The sequence below is a fragment of the Athene noctua genome, chromosome 13 (genome assembly GCF_965140245.1).
Source record: "Athene noctua chromosome 13, bAthNoc1.hap1.1, whole genome shotgun sequence".
Taxonomy (NCBI): domain Eukaryota; kingdom Metazoa; phylum Chordata; class Aves; order Strigiformes; family Strigidae; genus Athene; species Athene noctua.
This window is the reverse complement of record NC_134049.1, coordinates 4,026,487-4,047,384: the sequence shown is the minus strand read 5'-3', so window position 1 is coordinate 4,047,384 and position 20,898 is coordinate 4,026,487. Positions and strand designations below refer to the sequence as shown.

Below are 20,898 nucleotides of genomic sequence, written 5' to 3'. Positions count from 1 at the left end.
AGACCACAAAAACCCACTTTTTAATCTCAATTCACCCCTGTCAGCTCCCTAACAGCTCTTTGTGGCATTGTTCTCCCATTTTTATTATTGAAAGAAAGATTGAGGGATTATGCGTGAGACTTCTAGAAAAGGATGCAAGACTCCCATAAAAGTCCTGAAACAGGCAACTGAGGTAAAAAGAATGTTATAAGTAGGAGTTGTGGTGCGAGGTGAACAGGGCAAAGCTAGCAGCACGCCTCCAGGCTTTAAGTGAAACTCTGGCCCTATGCAACTCTAATATGGTACACCTCTACATTTATAGATGTGTATCACTGTATAGACTGTACAATTGTCTTTATTACAAAAGACATTGAGTGACAACTAATTGTACTGGTACAAAACTATGTGTATACTGGGTCAGAAAGGCATACAAACTTGAGAAGGAGGCAGCTGAAATAGCCAGCAGATTAAGTAGGCAGACTCTGTGTAAGAAAGTCAATAATTCTTCCTGTTATTATCATCCACAGGCCCACAGGCACAAGAATTCAGCATCAGCAGCTTAGGGCCATAATACTGGGTTAGGGAAGGTGACTAGGTTAGGATTCCAACACTTGAGATGCTTCGTGCGAAGCACAGTGAAACAGAGGTCTGGTAACAGGGTTTAGTAACCTGAACATGTGAATTACTTCCTTTCATCCTGCAGAAGTGAGAGCTGTAAAATGTAATGACAGTAATTTCAAGTAAACATTAACTATTTCAGCAACGATTATTATCGGAAATACCAAGTTATTTATCTAATTATGGTTAATGTGTGAACAGAATTGCACCTCTTATCAGACCTCTAGACATGCCTTTCTACCTTCATCTGGGACGTAGGGTGTTTCATAGTGTCTTTGAGCTTTCTCCAAAATTGCAGGTGTTACCCACGCCTGGTGTGACAACCATGAGGACAGACAGACAAAAGAGCGTCCCAGCAGCTCATAAGGAGTTTACTTCCAAAACCCACATTTGTCCAGGTCAGCGATTCTTAGCTATCTCTTGCCAGAAACACACTCCAATAGAGATGTGGAGCCTCTGGACTGTTCAGCTTTTCTTAACCTTAATTTATGGTTTTCTTAAAAGAAGTGCATGGATTCCTGTGGGTCAGCAACCAGAAGCCACTGATCTAAATTCACTGCTGAGGGCTGAATGATTTTCCTTACATAATAGATGTTAATACACAGTTTGGTGATCCCAAAATACTGTGATACTTGTGGTTAGTGAAATGATTAAACTTTGTCCAAAGGATAGAAATTCTTTTATTCTTTTAAAAATATTGCTTAAAACCTATTTCCCCCCCAAGTGATAGAGAGAAATTAGAATTGAAGAAGCAAAGGGAAGCTGAGAGGAGTATGTCACAGATTCTACCTCATAAGTAAATTAACATCTTCCAGAATGAGTGATAGAGAATGCAAAATGTTTAGTAGTGTATGTGTGTGTGTGTGCGGCACGGACCTATGTAATTTTGAAATTTTATATTAACAACTATTCATATTTGTTATCTGTATTTAAGAATAAAACAAATGCCCATCTAGAAGCTTCCAGTGCTCTAACTACAATTGAATTTGCAGTTTAATCTGCCCAGTAGCTTTATACGTTTATAAATAATCAGACATCTGCAGTTGGAGGACAATGTAGGTACAAGCTTTTTGGTCAATACTAGAAGAGTGTCCCAGCACCCCTAAGGAGGCTGGGCATAAGGGTTGTATTTGGTCTGTGAGCTGTCTCAACACAGGTTAAGGGGTGATTTGAGTCCACCGAATTCAGGGGTCTTCATTTCCTCATGAATGTGGGGATCTTCCTAGTGCTGGAGGTATGGAAATGTTGGGAAAAAGACGTAGGCAGGAGGAGTACTTTACTGGTGACTGATTTTTGAAGGAACAAGGAGACTATAAACGTAGGAAGAATGCAAGGCAAACTTTGTTTTAGGAGATACGACTTCAATTCATTGTGTATTCCTAGCATAAAATTTGAATAATAAGTTAGAGTCTGTTTTCTGAAGCAGAGAGAAGGCAGTGACTGAGGTGACTTGCTTCGGAATGCGGATGGTCCCCAAACAACAGGCGTGATGCTCAGTGAAGGGTCAGGCAGGCTGAGGTGGAATTATTAGAAACAGAAAGGTGAAGAGCTGGGAACGTGCAATGGTTTATTTGTTGTTAACACCCTGCGGCTTTGCAGGTACTGTTGAGCTGTACGAGACTGGCTTTTGAGAGGTGCGGGGGTCGCTGCCCCCCGCGAGAGGAGGTTGGTTTCAAATTAGGGGGGATTTGCCGTGCCGGGGGGGGCGATGGCCTGCCGGGGGGCAGGACTGCCGACCCGGGGGTAGGCCCGAGCCGGGGCAGAGCTGCCCAGCGGCGAGCGGGGGGCAGCGAGCTGCAGGCCCAGTCGCCCACCCGGAGCCGGGGCCGCTGGGTCCCGCGCCCGAGCCGCGCTGTGCCGCTCCTGCGGGGGAAACGCCGGCTGCGGGGCGGGCGCGGGCACCGCGGGCCTGGCAGCCCACCGGCGTCGCCATGGCAACCCGTAACGCCTCCCGGCGCGTCCCCTCCCCCGCCCCGCCGCCGCCAGCCCCGTTCTCGCGAGACTTGGCCCGGCCCGGCGCGGCGAGGCCGAGGCGCTCCGGGCCCTTTTCAAACCCAGCGGTAGCGGGGCCCCGGCCCGGCCACGAAATGGCGGAGAACGATAAGCCGGAGGCTGCGGCCGCCGCGCCGCAGCGCGGAGCCGAGGAGGCCGCCGCGAGCCAGCCGCCGCCACAGCAGCAGCAACAGCCGCTGCCGCAACAACAGCCGCCGCAGGATGAGGCGACGACAGCGGCAGCACCCGAGAGCGGCGGGGGCAGCGCTAATGGCGTCAAAATGTGTGTGTCGGGCCGGGGCGGGCAGAGGGCGGCGGGGGCAGCGCGGCCGGGGGAGCGCGGGGGTGCGGCGGGCCCGCCTAGGCCGCGGCGGGGCGAAGGCGGCCGGCCCCCTCCTCCCCCACGCCCCGCCGGGCTCCTCCCCCGCCGGGGGACGGCGGCGCTCCGGGCGGCACGGCCCGAGCGCGGAGCCGCCGCTGGGGGCCGGCGGGGGTGAGAGGGGGCCGGGGCGGCGGGGGAGGCAGCTCCCGCCCCGGCAGGCTCCGGCAGCCTGCACGGAGGAGGCCGGGGCCTGGCGGGGGGAAGGTGAAGTCTCTCGGGGCAGTGGCTGAGGGCTGGGCGTCTGCTCGGGGAGCCGCAGGCGGCGGCGGCGTGGAACCGGGCCGGGGGCTGAGCTCTCACCGCTTGGCTGCTGCGAGCCTCCGGCCTGCTGTAAGGGCTCCGGTCAGGCCGGTTCTCTCGGGATCCGCTTCTAGAAGTGTTCTGGATCGCTTCTGGTTTTGTTTACAATTTCCACCTCTTACCGCAGCGGTATGTTGTGCAAAGCCTTTGAACTAATCTTTGTTTATGTGAGAATGGTAAGATAGGCCTGTGGTGATTGACTTCTTACAAACAAAATCCCTCACATACGTGCGCAGACTTTTGTAAATAGTGACGTGAACATACATGGAACGTGTAAACTGTGCCTTATGTAGCAGGTCTAAAAAGAACGTAGCCTAAGGGAGCCAGGAGTACCAGCTGGCCGGAACAATACGGTGAATAACCTCTTATGGGTTTGGTTGGTTTTGATGTCAGGCTTTGAGGGTCGTCATTCTTTACATGAACTAGGTTTTTGTCTTGTGTCATTGGAATTTCAATATCTATTCCAATCTCATTCACGTCTTGGAGGGAAAAAGCATTTATAGTAGATTTATTGTTGCAGTACATCAAAGCTGTTGAGATCTGTGAAGTTTCGACATGTTCAGAGCAGCCTGGGTCTGATACCGTTTAAAAAATGCACGTGGGATCAAGTTCAATGTAAAGCTGGAGGAATAAAGACATACTTCATGCCTTTACTTGACTCCCTGTGAAATTCAAATAGTTTACAAGTTTAAAATTTCACATTACCATAAAACAGCAGGTGTTTTGTTTTTTTTTCCTGAGCCTGGCCCTGAGCTTTGAAACTACACAAATTATCGTTGAATTTTCTCAGGAAGATTGTGACCCTTTGGCACCTTTGAGGCATATAACATCTTACTGCCTTTTGGGGTTGCAACTGTTAAAATAATGACTTAATTTCTCTGTAGCCATCCCTCTGTCAGCAATTTTCCCTCCAAAACTAATCACAAGCAAATGAAAAATCCCAGTCATTCTGTGTGGTAGAAATCACAGCTTTGACTATAATGCACAGATCTTGGTAACAGAGTTTTGCTCTTTCACGTAGGGTTTCCAGTCTTCCCCAAAACACAGGTAGGAAGGATTAAGCTGTCGGTGTGCAGGTGAAACGTACTACTTAGAGTGTAACCAGGTTTGCTTAGCACTCAGATTAAATTGGAGAGGAATCCTGTTTTCAGCTTGCACACATGCCTAAGTTGATTGCATTGAGCAGTGGAACTGTTCAGCACAATAAAGCTAAGCTAGTCTGTGTGCTTTAGAGTCACGTGTTGTGGACTGCTTGCATTTCTGTCTCTGCTGATGTCTTATTTGTATGGACACTTGTGACCAGAGGAGTAGAAGTTTGTTTAAAAATATTCAGTTTTTAGGGCTTTCCTGTTTATTTACCTTGTGCTCGTTATTTTTTAGGCTTCTAGTTTTGTATAGTTTTGTCTTTTGTTTCCAAAACTTTATGGAAGTTCAAAGACATTATTTTTAAAAAGGTAAAAATTGCTCTTTCTAATCAATGAGGACATGGGTTTTTTAAAAGAAATTAAGGTAGACCTCTCTTTTCCAACCCAGAAATCTGCTAGGATTTCACAGGCAAGTCTTAATTAAATGTATAAAATGATTCGTTCATACAAAAGGCAAAGAGTAGAAATTACTATTGTTTTTTCGCCCCCAAAAATGTCAGTTCATAGTCTCTGACACTGTCTTTTCTGTGGTCTATAGGTGAATAACATGACATTACTTTGAATGCACTGTTTGATTGAAATGATTTTTAATGTTCGAGGAATAGAGTGAGAGCTACATCCACAAAAGGGTCTTTGCCTGCAGTTCATTCACTGGCCCCTGTTGTTTTTAGCAGATGAGTTTTGCAAGAAGGGTTTGTTTGGGGTTTTTTTTTTTTAATCCTCTTTTTTTCATCATACTGGCTGTGAGCACAGACTACGTGAGGTGTCTTCTTGTATCCCAGGTTTAAGAGTTTATGCCAAACTTCTATCCTCTGTGCTCTCTACTGATTTGTACAGCCAGGTCTTGCAGTTCCTGTGGATTCCACATTTGGAGACCTGGCTCTTCCTGTGCGCTACATTGAGCACCCAGGGGCTGTTTCATAATCCTTTAAGCAGGAAAGCGCTTAAAAGGCTAAAGAGAATCCATTGCTCTAATCCTAAAACTTAAGGAAGACCTTAGATTTTACCAGCAGTCTCACTGGGCAGGAGTTTAGCATTTGCAAATGGTACTGGATTGGAAGGAACTGATCTGACTGGATAACCTAATATACTGTTCTTTCCTTCCCCTGTCCCTCTGGCTCCCTCCAGTTTCTTGCATTGTTCCCTCCATTTCACTTCATTACACAGCCACACAGGAATTATGTTGCCACAACAGACAGGATGATTTGGAAGAGGGAGGGGTGATGCAGAGGGAAGCTGGAGGATACTTGAACCAGATAACGTCTTGTTGACTTCGAATGTTTTAAATTTTACAAATACTTAACCCAGAGGAGTGTCCACACATTTCTCAGTTGCTAATCCTCTTTTAATCCACTTGTAAAGACAAGGACTGTGAAGTTTATATCATATGAGTGCTCCAAAATTTTGGAAAAAGTCATGGGAGAAGTACAGATGTATTTGAATTTATTCCTCCCTGAAAAGTGCCCATGCTTGAGTAGATAATACATCTAGCATCATGAAAGGCTGCTTGCACGCGCTCTTGAGTACAAGACTGTCACTTACTCTTTTATTAACGCAGAGAACTGAAAATACTCATTTCAATTAATCAAAAGCAATGATCTTGCCATATGTTGTGATTGTAAGACTGAAATATCTGTTTTGACTAATTTTACACCAGAAGCCTTGCAAAGTTTCAAAACGAGATTAAAAACTAAGCCTTCTGAAATGTGGGAAAAATTCTAAAGATAGTGATGTAATTTAAGAAGGAGGGCTCGCAGTCAGTCGCTTCTGGCAGTTCTGTAGGACATTTCCTTGTAATTGATTTAACTTGAGTGGCCAATGCTGGCTTTTTAAAGTAAACATTTCTATAAAACTACTTTTTATGTTTCTCATTAACTATGGTGAGATTTGAACTAGACTTTGATGTGTATCTCCCAAGTAGTGTCTGTTCAGTGGATCACACTTGTGTGGGTTTATCACTGGATTCTTTCAGCAGTTCACCTTTTTTAAAGTAACAGTTCAGGCACCTTGATCTTCGGTTAACATGCTAAATCATCTCATGATAGTAACACTATCAGGAGCGCTAAAGAGTTTTGGATATTTAATCTAATTCTGTTCAAAGTGTTCGTTGTTACCAAAGTTGAGGTTTGGGCTGCTTTAAAAGAGAGGAAGGAAATTTTCCATCATTTTCATCTAAAAATAAAAAAGATTTTCAAAGGAGAGCAGCTGCTGTTGCTAAATTTTTGAAAGACCGAGGGCCAGGAGTCTGTGTTTTTGTTGATTCTAGTGGATAATAGCTGGTGACTTAAGTCTTAGATGCAGTGCATGCCTTAATACAGCTAGTTCCTGTGCATTAAGCAAGTTTTCAAATTTTGGCAGTGTTAAGCAATGAAAGTGAAAGATGTTCTTAACTGAATTTTAATTTTTGTCTAAAAGCAGTCTGTCCAAAAATGTGAGTCAAAATTATGTGATAAATAAGATGTAATTTGATTTACAGCCTATTAGAGTTGATTTTTATGTATTATTATTGTGCTGAATGAAGTATACCAAGCTGCTCATAAGTTAGACTGTTTTAAATCTCACTTCTGTGGTGAATATCGTGTAATTTAGCCAAGTCTGATGTGAAAATTATTAAAGCACCAAGGCATGGATGCTGTAGCTTATTTTTCAGTCATCGTATTTTGATATTTGTAGTAGTTTCATAGTACCATCTTGCTGAATTTTGACAGACGTAATGGAAATGCAATGTAACTGAAGTAGCAAGATGTGCTTTCTTTACTTACAGTAGTGAATAAATCTATTATAACATTTTTTGTTCTAGATAAAGCAATGTATTTTGGAATTAGACTGGTAACGGGAATTTATTTTTCCTAATTTGAAAAGCAGCGTTGGCATCCTGGGAGTTCTAATAGCAGAGGACATAGACAGCTGTATATATAGGAGGTATAATAGTCTAATGATCCAACATAAGGCTAATATCTTTTTGTTTGGGGTTTTGGTTCTTTTTTTTCATGTAGGGATAATGATGAGACAGCAAAAGAAGAGAAAGTACCTGTAAAAGAGAAGTACGTTGCAAAACCGAAGGCAATCCCTTCTCTTGGAAACAAGAATAGATTCCACCCCTATTCAAAGGACAAGAATGCAGGCACTGGAGAGAAGAAGACTATTAATCGTAATAGAGTTTTTATTAGCAACATCCCGTATGACATGAAATGGCAAGCTATTAAAGATCTTATGAGAGAGAAAGGTAACTTATTCCTTATAATACACTTCACATAGGAAGGGGTAGAACTTAAATGCAATGTATATGTCCTTTGAGCCACACAGATTTGATTTGACTCCTTTTTTTTTTTTTTTTTTTTTTTTTTAATTTTTGGCCTTTACTTGATACATCTATCTCCCTTCCCTCTCTTTCATCTGAGACAATTGCATTGCAGGGTAGGATGGGTAAATGAAGTGCTTACAATCTTCTGCCATTCTAGTGTGACAGTAGAGAGTATATGCATGACCTCATGACTTCTTAAAGAGATTGTGTTTTGTCTAGTTGTAGTCTTTGTAGATTTTTTTTTTTAAGGGCTATTGTATTTAAGCAACACATTTAGTGTGTTAATATGAATAATAAAGGACGTCTTTCAAAAGTTGTTTTGTATTTCTTTGGTGGAATCGGGCTGTGGAATTAACGTTTTCTGCATTGTCACTACTGCCATGACTGTTTGTCTGGAGATTTGTATTAAAAGCTTGTTACTATTGTTGCAGTTCCGATAGAGTAATCCTACTACCCCAAATGTCTTACTTTGGGGTAAAATAATGCTAATATATGAATTCTGTAAAAAGTTAGTTCTGTGTTTTCCTTGAAAAAAATGATTCTTCAAAAGTAATGCAAAGCACACTTGGCTTTTAGGCTGTGAAAAATGCCAATACCCCCCTTTTGTAACTGCTGGTTTATCTGTTGTAAGGTGACGTGACTATTTGATTGGTTTATTTATTGAAACTCCCGACTTTAGAAAGTGAGTGGCTTGCTGTGAAATATTTGATGTGTAAATTTGGTTATTATTGAAGGCAAACATGATTGAAGACATTCAGGTAGAAAGTCACCTTAAAACAGGTGTTGTGAGTAGGATGATAAATGTAACACTTCCCAGTGAACGTTGACGTTTCATTTGTTAGGTTAAGGGACTGTGTATATCTGAATTTGTTCACCAACTATATCATACTGGCCAAAACATGATCTGTAGTATGAATTAGGTTAAATATAGTTGTTTGTTTTTAGCTTTTTGAGAATGTGGCTGCTGCATATTTCTGAAAATTAGCTAAATTATATAGCCATTGACAGGAGGTACGTTGGTCTGGTTTTGATTGTTGGTGAATAATAGGTGCTTCTCTGTAGAGTTGTGCACAGGGGCACAGTAAAGAAAGATACTGGTGTTTAAATGCATTGTCTCTTGGTATTTTCCCTTTGTATGTCTTATGTAGTTGGTGAGGTTACATACGTGGAGCTGTTTAAGGATGCTGAAGGAAAATCAAGGGTAAGTGCCGTGGGCAACAATCTGCTAGAGGTTTAAAAGTTCCTCAGCAGTTTTATTTTTGTATAATTCCTGTACCAGTTATTGGAAAGTAAGTTTCATTTTTACACTGATTTTCATTAAGATAGCCTTGAGGATTTTTGTATTAGAAGTAGTTTGACACTTCCATGCAACTCAAACTAGCTGGCTGTAAAGGACAAAATACTTCCGTAAATGTTAACAAATGGCATTTACTTAATTCTTCTTTTTTAGCAAACATCTTTGTTTTGGTACAAATCTGTTTCGTATAAAGGACGTTCAATAAACCACTGATTTTATTTAAATTTTTTTTAGTGTAGTATTCTCTTCTTTGGGGCCAATGAGTATAAAATGTTAGCTAGAATATACTGTTTGAAGTGCCTGATTTGACAGCTTTGCAGGGTTGGTACTCTAAACACTGGATTAATGTATTTGTTTTCTTAAAACTAAATGGATGGAGATGGTTGGTAGCCAACAGAGTGCCAGCAATGAGGCGCTATGAGTGAAGATTGTTAAAGCTCCTTTGTCTTCTTAAAAATAGTCAAAAGTTTGGCCAATAGTAGCTCCTAACCCGGAGCAAGAACATGAGAAAGGCAGGTTTGGGTCTTAACTGAGATGGTATCAATTGTAAATGACTTCCTTTAACGCTTGTTAAAACTAAAACATGCTGTCAGCTTTGCTTCACTTAAAGCAATCCTCAACTCTTTGCTTTATTAGAAGGATTCTGGTGCAGTCAATAAGGTTATCTTCTTATAAAGTAATTTCTCAATTATGCTAGTAATACTGAAGAGGTATGCAAGCTCCTTGTTCATCGTACTGGTATACTTGATGTAGGTAGATTTGAATTTTGTAGTCAGTGGGCAGCTTTTAATGACACGATGAGTGTCTTGATTGGTTTTTGGTTATCTTTTTGGGTTTTTTTCTTTCCACCCTTTTCTCCCCACCTCCTCTCCCCAATTGTCCTTACATGGATCTGTGTGGCATTTTTCCAATTCTGGTTTGGCTCAAAGAGAATAAAAGATAATATATTCTCTTGCATTTGAAAGGTATGTATGTTGAGAAAATAGGAGAAATTCAGCTTGACTACTAGTAAAGAGCATGTATTATGGATTTTGAAGCCGAAAATAACTTGAATAGTTATTTAACAGTGAGCTGGGATCTTTAACTGGAATCTTAAATGCTCTGTCGTATGTGCTGACTGACTACTTCTTTTTTTTTTTTTCTCTTTACATATGATGACAAACCATCATGGATGTAGGGTTGTGGGTAAGTTTCTTTTTCTGTGTGTATAGAAACACACTACTAACCAAACATTCTGTTAACTTTAATATTTTAAACTTTATTTTAATACTCTAAATGTTTTGTTCCCTCTAAGTGTGGTTGAATTCAAAGATGAAGAATTTGTTAAGAAAGCGTTAGAAACTATGAACAAATATGATCTTAGTGGAAGACCCCTGAATATTAAAGAGGTATGTTTTTTGCTGCTATTTTTAATTTGAAACAGTGAAGAGAGTGTAACTACTGACATGACAATACAGGGTTTTGAGCATCTTAGTGGTGTAATTTCCAGTTTAATTTTTTATGACATTTTCTTAATGGGCCAAAGTGCCTGTTGGCTTGCAGAAGGTCTTGGTACTATACCAAGTGAACTGAGAAAAAAAGTGTGTCCTAAAGTCAAAATAATCTGTTTTTCTTTTAACAACTTCATGTTCTTACCTTAGTGTTATCAGGTCTTTTCCAACTAAATGATTCTATGTTTACATTGCTTACCTGCTTCAAAATATGACACAGAATGAGCTGTGTATCAGACTACTACATGTGTGCAAAAATGGGGCTGGAAGTAAAGAACTTGTGCTGACTGGAAAGTGAAATTAATGTCAACATTTCTACTGTAGTGTTGTAGTATATGACGGTGTCTGATGCAGTTCTTTTTGTCCTGTTACAACTTTAATGATAGTATTAATAAATAAAAAAACCTAATTAAATTAATTCAGTTCTTGGAAGAAGGTGCTAGACTGACAGTCCTTTAGATTGAAATCTTTTCTACTTGTCCATAGGCTAGGTACAGCATGTGAAGTGGCAGTGCACGCTTCCTCAACAAGTGCTTTGCCAATATGCCTCAACCCTCATCTGAAAGGACCCACCTCTAGAGGTGAGGGAATTAGGTCTCCATGCTAATTCAGTTCTTGATCCCTCTGACATGGACAAGGATATTAGTTGATAATTTTGATGGGTTTATGTAGAATTTCAAATAGTACCTTTTTGTTTGTTGCCAGTCCTCTTGTTGATGATTAAATTGGCTTTATTTTTGCCCATATTTCAGGATCCTGAAGGTGAACATGCTCGTAGGGCATTACAGCGTGTAGGAGGACAGTTTCCAGGAGGACATGGACCTGATGTGGCACCTGGAATAATGAATTTACCACCTTCTATTCTCAATAATCCGAACATTCCTCCCGAGGTTATCAGTAACTTGCAGGCAGGCAGGCTTGGGTCCACTATTTTTGTTGCTAATGTAAGTTTAAAAACTGTATTCTGTAACTGTAATATTTGATCTTTGTAAAACATCTTATATTGCTGAATAATTCAGTTTTAATATAAATAGGAAACTGAAAATGTGAGTTCACAACTAGTGTATTCAGCTAAAAGTGCTGGATATATATTCAGATTTTGGACATGAAAGATAGCATTAAACTCTTGAGGTTGACGTGTAACTGTGCAATAATTAAGTACCTGTTGATTAAAAAATTCTATACATATTTTTGCTATCTATTTACAGTTGCTTTTTTTTAAATTATGCACTTCAGTTATCTTGCTAGTTACTGTTGACTCACTTAAACTCATATTTGTTGGAGGTGCTTACTTTATAAGTTTATTTGCACAAAAGACTACTATGTCTGCAGGGGGACTTGTGGGAGTACAACTGCTCTTGACAAGAACCCATCCATTTCTCAATGTTAGGATGTTAATTAAAGTAAAATATGTGTATGTAGCATAAATTGTTGCTTTTAGTTGACATCTTTGCAGTGTGTGTATATTATAAAATCCCGGCTATTTACATATATCAAGCATTTTGTGAAGCTGAAGAGTTACAGCTGCAGAAAATCTCTTCCAAATGTAATGGCAGAACAGAAATGTGCACTGAAATCACTAATGTATTTCTCTGTGTAAGCTTGACTTTAAAGTTGGCTGGAAGAAACTGAAGGAGGTATTCAGCATTGCTGGAACTGTAAAGCGTGCAGACATCAAAGAAGATAAAGATGGCAAGAGTCGAGGAATGGGAACAGTTACCTTTGAACAGGCAATTGAAGCTGTTCAAGCAATATGTATCCTTAATTTTGAAAAAGAACTGCTCAGATATGGTTCAGTCTTTAATGGCTTCTGATAGCATAGTTTTACGGATGGTGCTGATTTACCTTGTAGCTAGTATATAGGGACTAGAGTGTAACACTGTGTAGATTACATTTTTATTACTGAGTTTACTGCTAGAGTCTAAAAATGTGTAACATTGAAAAAGCTTAAAGAATGTGACATGCGTGAAACTTAACTTTTACACACCTAACAACTTGTCTCTTCTGGTCTTTGAATTGGCTTTCTACAGATAAGATAAGGAAAGATAAGACTCCTACAAACGGTACAGAAATAAAATAAGATATCACAGTCATTCTTCTGAAATAGTTACGTTGTCTTTTGTAGTTTAAATTCCTTGACTTGCATTTCTTCAGCTATGTTCAATGGACAATTCCTGTTTGACAGACCCATGCATGTAAAAATGGTAAGTTACTTACATTTCTTTCTACCTTACATGTTACTGCCAGAACATTGAAAGGATCATAGTATAACATCCTTGTTTTTTATCAGGATGACAAATCAGTTCCTCATGAAGATTTCCGTGTTGCAGACAGCAAAACCTCACAATTACCTCGTGAGTGCACATTCTATTTTCTACTTCTTGCACTTTATATATATTTGTACAGAGTCTTGAAACAGCTTAGTAGTACTTCTGGCTACTGTGGCCTCTTTATGATAACAGAAGAAAATCTTCTGGTGATACTTACTTTTGTTTTCAAGGTGGTCTTGGTGGCATTGGAATGGGACTTGGACCAGGAGGACAACCCATCAGTGCGACACAGTTGAGCATGGGTGGTGGAATGGGGAGCATGGGTCCGGGAGGTAAATCTATGTTCTTAGTTTTTAAGTTTTGCAGAGTTTTAAGTTTAAAATTGTTTATGTTTAAAATCATTTCTGGGTTTGGAAGAATGACATATCCTTGACAAAGCAAGCCTTGTGTAGTATGTTTTTGAGATGTTAACTGTCTCTGCAATTTTTTTAAAATCCATTAGGATCTTACCTGTCTTCTAAACGGTGTTTGTCTTTCTGGTTTAAAGGTATGGGAATAGACGGTCCAGGATTTGGCGGAATGAATAGAATGGGAGGTGGTACGTGCAGTGAAATTCTTTGCATTAAGTATTTTTTTTAATATTGTATAGAAAACACTCTTCCTTATTTTACAGGACTTGCTGGATTTCGGGGAATGGAAGGAATGCCTAATATGGGAGGATTTGGAGTCAACCGAATGGGAGGTAGGTGAACACTGTTCCCCTACACTTACTAAGTTTTCTAATATTTATTTATTAAAAGCTCTACCTTTAGGGCTTTAGTAATGTAGATGACTTCAAAGGAAATATAGTCAGTGGCATGAACGAAGGCATAGGCACTGCTGTGGCAGTTAAGTACCTAATAGATGCCTCTGACTTGTCCATTAAATCCACTTCTACTTAAACAAGCAGCTATGAAAGAAGTGTTATATGAACATCAGCTCTAGATGTATATAACAGAATATTTTTGCTTGTTTGCTTTGTCCTCTACAGAAATGTTCCGTGGTGGAATGGGAGGAAACATGGACAGAGATTTTGGTCGTAGTGACATGGCATTGAACCGTGGGTTTGGAGATTCCTTTGGGAGGATGGGTATGGTAACTGCAAAATTTTCTGTGGCAAATGGCAACATACTATTGGAGGAGTTATACTAGAAGAAGAGACCTTGTTTTGTTTGGTCATTTTCATCTGTCCCCTCTCTCTGTCATTACTATAAGAAAGTATTCTTGTTTGTTATAGCCATTGCTTAGGACAGAAGTCTTTTGGTTTTTTTCCACCTGTAAAATATAAACAAAATAGCAATTTGAGGAAAGCATTTAGCTTCATACTGTTAACTTTGAGGTATTAAGTCTTTTGGGTATTGAAGCAGATGCCTGTGGTAATCCTGAACAAGCTGCCCATAAACCCTACCACCTTTGTAACTTCCAGGAGCCTGCTTGTGCAAATACGTGCTGGAAAACTTTACTGCAAATCAGGTAGCACTGGATAGGAATGGTGAATTTTGGTGCCTTTTGTTTCTTCCTGTCTTCTGAGCTCAAGTAGCTCAGAATGGGATTTATTGGCCTTTCCTGTAACTGAGCCAGTTTTGTTTATAGACAATGTCTTGTTGACAGAGTTCACTTTATTGTGTTTGGGTTCCCTCAAATGAGATACTTTTCTGTCTTAAGAGGCCTGGAAGTGCTTAGCAGTGGAGACTTCTTGCACTTTGTACTATACTTTTACCTTGGATGAGCACATTGTAGGAGATGGGTTTTCTTCCTCCTCCTCCTCCCTGTTTTTGTCCCTTTCTCCCTCTGTTAATTCTCCACTGTGAAAGAGAAGAGCTGTTAAGAGCCTGAGGTTCATCTGGTTGGGGTTGGGCATCATAATAAAGGGTAACTCATGTGCTTCTCTTTGAGCACTGGTAGTTGTGTAGAAGTGATAGGAATGTAATTAGCTTGTCAGTTCAGTTACTCTTAATGTCTTGGAATGAATGTTTTGAAAATCAAGTATATGCTTTCACTCTGTTTACTTGCAACAGGATAAACATCTGTTTCCTGAGTGAAAATCCAAAGCCACTTCAGTTATAAATGTTCATGTAAGCAATAGACTTCTGAGTCGTCTGGTAACATGATGGTTTTGAAATACATGAACGTGGCAACTGTGAGGAACTGATGTGGAAATGATTCATTTGGTAGATCCAGAAAGCTTCAATTTATAACTTGTCAGCAGTCTTACCATTTAAATACTGTTATGAGAACCAAGATAAGATTTTCTCATTATATCCTTAAATAATGGAAGGAAATTGTAGGGATTTACAAATACAATCGTTAATAGATACAGTGTTTAATCAGGGAAGACCCTAGCGTACTCGTGTTACAAAATTTAGGTTAATGGCATCATAAAAGGAAATGCTGTGAGTACATTTGGCTTTAGTATCCTGCCAGTTTCAAGGAGGACAACTTAAAACAGTGTTTGATTGGGCTATGGCATCAATTAGTGAAAATGAGGATGTTTGATTTGCAGCAGAATCATTGTTGTTGCCATTTAAATTGCAAAAATTTTGAAGTATTCAGAAGATCAAAGGTTGTGTCATAGAGCATCTCTAAGCACGTAATTTTTTGTTGGTAAAGAGCTAGTGGGAGGAAAGGTACAGGTAAAGTATGTCTCATGTCAGAAGTAGATAAAATCTTGCTTAATAGGATTATCTGAGTGTTCATGGATATTTTTTTTTGTTGTTTAGGTATGGTTTGTGTGTTTTTTGTGGTTTTGGCTTGGGTTTTTTTTTTAAGTGTAACTTAAACTTGGGGAGAGGTGTTTTTTCCTTTTAAAAGAGAGTGGGTGTAACTGGGATGCACTCACAAACAAAGGTTTTCTAGCTCTGGAAAAGTGGGGATTTATTTTTCCTGATTCTTTTTCAGGGCAAAAACCAGTCATGTGAACAGCAATCTCAAAATTTGACTTGCTATTTCATTGCAAGACCCTCTCTGGCTTAATGAATAATTAAGATCTTCCTCATACAAACTGTTGGCTGAAGTACTGGGAGTAATCCTGTTGGGTGTTGAAACTTTAGTTTTTGTAAACAGGCTAGTCCATATTTTTTGAGGTCTTGGTATGGCTATGACAGCTTTTTCTGTGAGAGGAGACAAATATTTACCACAAGAGACTGGCAGGGAACAATTGTTGCTGTTTTGAACTGTGTGGAGAAAATCATCTAGTGGAAGATTCAGCGGTGACCTTTTTTAGGTATTGGAACAGTGGTGTCTAGCCTAAAGACAAGTTACTGATCTATTTTGCCGTAAGTAAAAACTGAGCTGTTTCTTTTAGGTATGAAAATCAAGCAAGAAAAATGCAGCTGACAGTTCTACTCCGTTCTGCAGTGACAGGGATGTAGTTCTTCTGAGTTTCTACAATTCTAGAAGCTCCCTTGGGATTACTTTCCTGAATATTAGCACTTCAATGAAAAGAATTACTTTTACCCCACTGTATACTCTGATACCATTCTGAGATTCCATGGTTTTGAGAAATAGCTTTTATTAAGTATCAATTCATTTTCTTTCTCCCTTTTTCCCACCAAATTCCATCACTCTTCACCTGCAGTAGAGACAGACTTTGGGAGAGCTGCTCCTAGCATCTCCATTGGTTTCTCAAAAATGGGAGAAACTAAGGCAGTTCTGTACTATGAAGGTTAAATAAGATGAACCCTTCAGTTTTGAGGCTGTTCTTCCCAATGTGGGAAATAGCTCATTTACTTTTAAGACGTTTGTGCTGCTGACAGACTGTGAGAGGGGAGAAAAGCTGGAAAGAAATTGGAGTCGCTTAAATCCCATCATCGAGAAGGAGGAACTAATGTTACTTCCTGGATGTTTCCTATTTAGTTTGAATAATAAAGGCACAGGTTAAAGTGTTCTGTAGAAGACACTGAGATCAGTGCACTTCATCAGGGTGTGCTTTGTTGTTGTTGTCACTAACCAGTGGTTTCAGCATATGTCACTTTATTATTTTTTTCTGTTTAGGTGGTGCAATGATTGGTGTTTTTGCAGGAGGAATGGGAGCACCTAGCATGGGCCCAGTAAGATCTGGAATGAGTAGGTTAACTTGTTTCAATAGAATGTAAACGCATAGGCAATGTAATGATACGGTGTACATGTCATTGTATTGGAGGATTTCATTGTAGTGCAGTGTCTTGCCCTGTTGGAAGAAGTAGAATTCTGTTGCATGTGACTGCAAGTCTAATAGTTTTTAAAGCTGCTTTGCTGAGGTAAAAGTTCAGGGGAAAACTTGTTGATACAGTCTTTCCCTTAATCTTAGTTTTGAAACGGTGTTAACTTCTGGTTTGGAGGGAGAAGTGATTCTAGTAAACGTGTATTTCACAAAAAAAGACAAATAGGCACAGTTAATTTTGTGAACTTCATGAAGCTGGACTTCAGTAATCTCTTATCATTGATATAAAAAAATCAGCCTTGAATTTCAGATTATGATTCAGTTTAATTTTGTGCAAAGCTGCAATACTGAGTTTGTATTACAGCAGATCTCCCGAGTTCCTCAGGCTAAAGCAAATGAGAAACTAAAATCTTACTAGTGACAATCGTGAGAGGCATAAGGCTTAACGAGAGGGTCTCTCATGAATGATCTTTATAGTCTTGCTTTACGTTAATTTTTAATTATGAATCTGGAAATATTATAATAGGATATTGGAATGCCATTGATCTTAGTTCTTTATTATATATTCATTAATATATTTCATGGCATGTATCATAGGGAAGTCCATGCTCTTCACAGTACTTGCAGTGAGACCTGTTCTCTGCAAAAAATTCTTTCTCTAGAAGATTGAATTAAGTATGGCTGTATTAAGTAAAGCTGAATATGAATGCAGGAAGCAAACAATAGTGTATATGGCCAAATTATCTGTATCTTAACATTGCCATGGTTATTTACTCGACCTCTTTTTGGTACAAGGTATCAGATTTTTATTAATTAAACTGGACAGCCTTTAAATTTTAATTCTTTACCTGTGTTCAACATTTTACTACATTAGATGGTGTGGCCAGTAACTTGATGCAGTTTGGTTTTTACTTTCATTTTAGAACTGACACATTGTGTCTTCTAATACTTTGACTTATCTAGTAGCATGGCTAATATTTTAAATCACTGTGCATGTATGAAGTTATGCTTTGTGTTACAGCAGTTTTATTACACTTATTTTTCTACTGACACAAAAGAATTTTTTTACAAAATACTTGTGCATTTATTACTAAAAATAGGTTATTATCCTCCTTTTCTTTCTCTGTGTAGGTGGTGGAATGGGTGGTATGAACAGTATGGCTGGAGGAATGGGAATGGGGATGGATCGGATGAGTTCTGGTTTTGATCGAATAGGACCAGCTATGGGTGGAGGCCTGGACAGGAACATCGATATTGATCGAGGATTTGTGCCAGGCCCAATGGGAAGTGGCATGAGAGAGAGATTAAGCTCTAAAGGCAACCAGATATTTGTGAGAAATGTAAGCATTTGAATACAGAGAAACCATGAGTTTGTGTGCATGTTTGATGACATGCTCTTCTTCTCTTTGTAATATTTTGTTATTAATAATGCATTTTTATTCTAGCTTCCTTTTGACTTGACCTGGCAGAAGCTAAAGGAGAAATTCAGTCAATGTGGTATGTATATTAATCTTATAGCCTGCTCAGCTCCATTGACTTCATGTTTTATATGGTGTTTGCTAGTTAAGGACAGGGAGACAAGGTGGTTGCTTTCTTCTGAAGAGTAGTCTGCCTATCATCTTTCTGACTTCCCCCACCTTTCCTGAGTTACATAAATAATATTCAGGCATGATGTAACACATGAGACCAAGGTATAGTATGGGCTCTGTTGGCCCTGAGTGCTCATCTGCTATAACCTTTAACCCATTCCATTAATAAAATTAGTCTTTGAGCTGCATCTTTTTTGAAGCGGGTATTAGGTATCCTCTGGCTAACAGAGAGTATATAATGTAGGATTTATTTTGAGACAAATGGATGCAGGGGCCTTGGCCTGTCCAGGTTATGCATTACTTCCAGAAATGGTGCTGCATCAAATCAGGAGTTAGTAATTTTGCCAAAGTGGCAGATTTGGTTTTTATGCAAATAGATGATCCTGATTAGCATATTTGCAGGCTGTAATGCTTCCTCTCTACATTAAGAAATAAAGGCCTTTTTTATGTAAGATAGATTGCTGCAAATATCCAATAATTCTTTTTATCTAATTAAGAAAAGTTGTCACTGAACTGAATGAAAAATGAAGCTCAGGTGTAGAAATATGATTGTTTTGTTTTGAAAATGCACTTTCAGAATGGAAAGATTTAACTGAATTAGAGGATGACTTATTTTGGAGAGACAGAAAAGACAAATACTTTAAAATATACTACTGATATCTAAGATAGTCTTCATACGCCTATTTGTAGATTTGATACAAATCAGAACTCACAGTTCAACTATGAACACCTGAAAATTTTGCAAATATTTTTTGTAGCTAGAGGATAGAGCAAAACAGGTTTTCTCTTTTTTTTTCTTTTTTTTTTTTTTTCCCCCAAGTCTTAACTTCCTGGGTGACTTCAGATAGTTCAGAATTTAAAAAACTTTTTTTTTTCATGATCTCCTTGGCAATGATGTCAAGGAGATCATGATGTAGTAATTATGTTGAATTAGGAATTATAAGCACAAATATAAGCAACAGACTGTATTCATACCAGTATTGTAAGAAAATACAAAGACCATGTCTCCATATGTTCAATTTCTTGCAGTGAAAGGCCAGTCTTCTATTATATGATATTTAAAAATAAGCTATATATTGTAGGGAAAAGTTTCTTGCCCCTAGACACCTTTGGGGGCTCAAGTGTGGTGTGCTACAACATACCATAAGGAAAAACTCATTAGCTCCGGGCACTGAACATTCTCTGTGGTACCAAGACATCCACATAAAAATGCTGCCTCACGAGTTGAGTGTCCAACCTCAAGAAAACGCTGCAGGGATCGAATAGTGCATGCTACTTTTCCACCACTCCTAACCTGGTAACTTTACTGTTTTAAAGGTTCTAACTTTGCTATGCAGCTTCTTTACAAAATCGCTTGGTATGTTGCTGTGATGAACGTAGTGGACTGAACTATAATTCAGTTAATGCCCATCACTAGCCACACTGCTGGCAGTGTCAGTAAACGAAACACAAAACTTGCCCTCAGCCTTGCAGGGCACTTTATTTCAAACTTGAGGTCAAGTACAGGCATACTTCATCTTACGCTAGTGTGAAGGAAAGATTTGAAGCAGTGGATCTTAATTTGGATTCTTCACTGCTGTCTTGACCTGTGTCACCTTCCCTGAATGAGTGAATATACCATCAGTCTGAAAGTGCTAATTTCATATTTAAAAATGCTTTTTTTATCACTTCTGATGAGTTCTTTAAGTTGTTAGTGCACTGAAGACTTGAAATAACTGCTGTTTAACTTATTTATTCAGGTCATGTAATGTTTGCAGAAATAAAAATGGAGAATGGAAAATCAAAGGGCTGTGGAACAGTCAGATTTGACTCACCAGAATCTGCTGAAAAGGCCTGTAGGATAATGAACGGCATAAAAATCAGTGGCAGAGAAATTGATGTACGCTTGGATCGCAATGCATAATTTAAAACTGTGTGTTCAGGAACATTCCTATGTCTTGTTTAGCTTCTTTATCCTAGTAAGTCATTTTTAGTAACATTGTATGCTTACAAAAGCTGTAAAAAGGAACTTTTAAATCCCACCAGCCTTTAACAGTATAGTGTTTAATATACTGTGATACTTGTTAACTGAATCTTACTATGTTTGGTTTTTAAAGACAATTTGCCTGATTTTTGTTGGTTTTTTTTTTTTTTAGAGGCACTGAGCACCTGCAGGTCTCTGTAGACTGTGGAAGCTTTGGATGCTCAGTGCCTTTGGAAAATTAGGCCAAGTGTCTCTAGTCATTCAGTTTAAATGAATGGTTATACTGTTTTTAATAAAATAAGCCATTTTCTCTGTTAATCTCAAGATTGCATAGTGGGATTTGTTTAGTATTTTCTGACTTTCATTTTTTTTTTCCCCCAGCGTGTATC

General features: G+C 39.3%; 1 protein-coding gene across 2 annotated transcripts; it reads left to right on the top strand.

The window, feature by feature from the left end:
• Positions 1-2,596: 2,596 nt before the first annotated feature.
• On the top strand, positions 2,597-20,833 carry MYEF2 (myelin expression factor 2). Of its 2 annotated transcripts, XM_074916748.1 has the most exons (17): positions 2,597-2,872; positions 7,413-7,642; positions 8,869-8,921; positions 10,195-10,202; positions 10,312-10,405; positions 11,260-11,451; positions 12,109-12,262; positions 12,662-12,711; positions 12,798-12,861; positions 13,008-13,109; positions 13,325-13,375; positions 13,451-13,519; positions 13,808-13,906; positions 16,810-16,881; positions 18,089-18,297; positions 18,403-18,454; positions 20,286-20,833. In XM_074916748.1, exons 1-17 carry the CDS (start codon positions 2,685-2,687, stop codon positions 20,447-20,449), a joined length of 1,851 nt encoding a protein of 616 aa, XP_074772849.1. In that variant the 5' UTR covers positions 2,597-2,684; the 3' UTR covers positions 20,450-20,833. The 2 variants fall into 2 exon arrangements, with proteins under 2 accessions (XP_074772849.1, XP_074772850.1); XM_074916749.1 differs by lacking the exon at positions 16,810-16,881.
• The last annotated feature ends 65 nt before the right edge of the window (positions 20,834-20,898 follow it).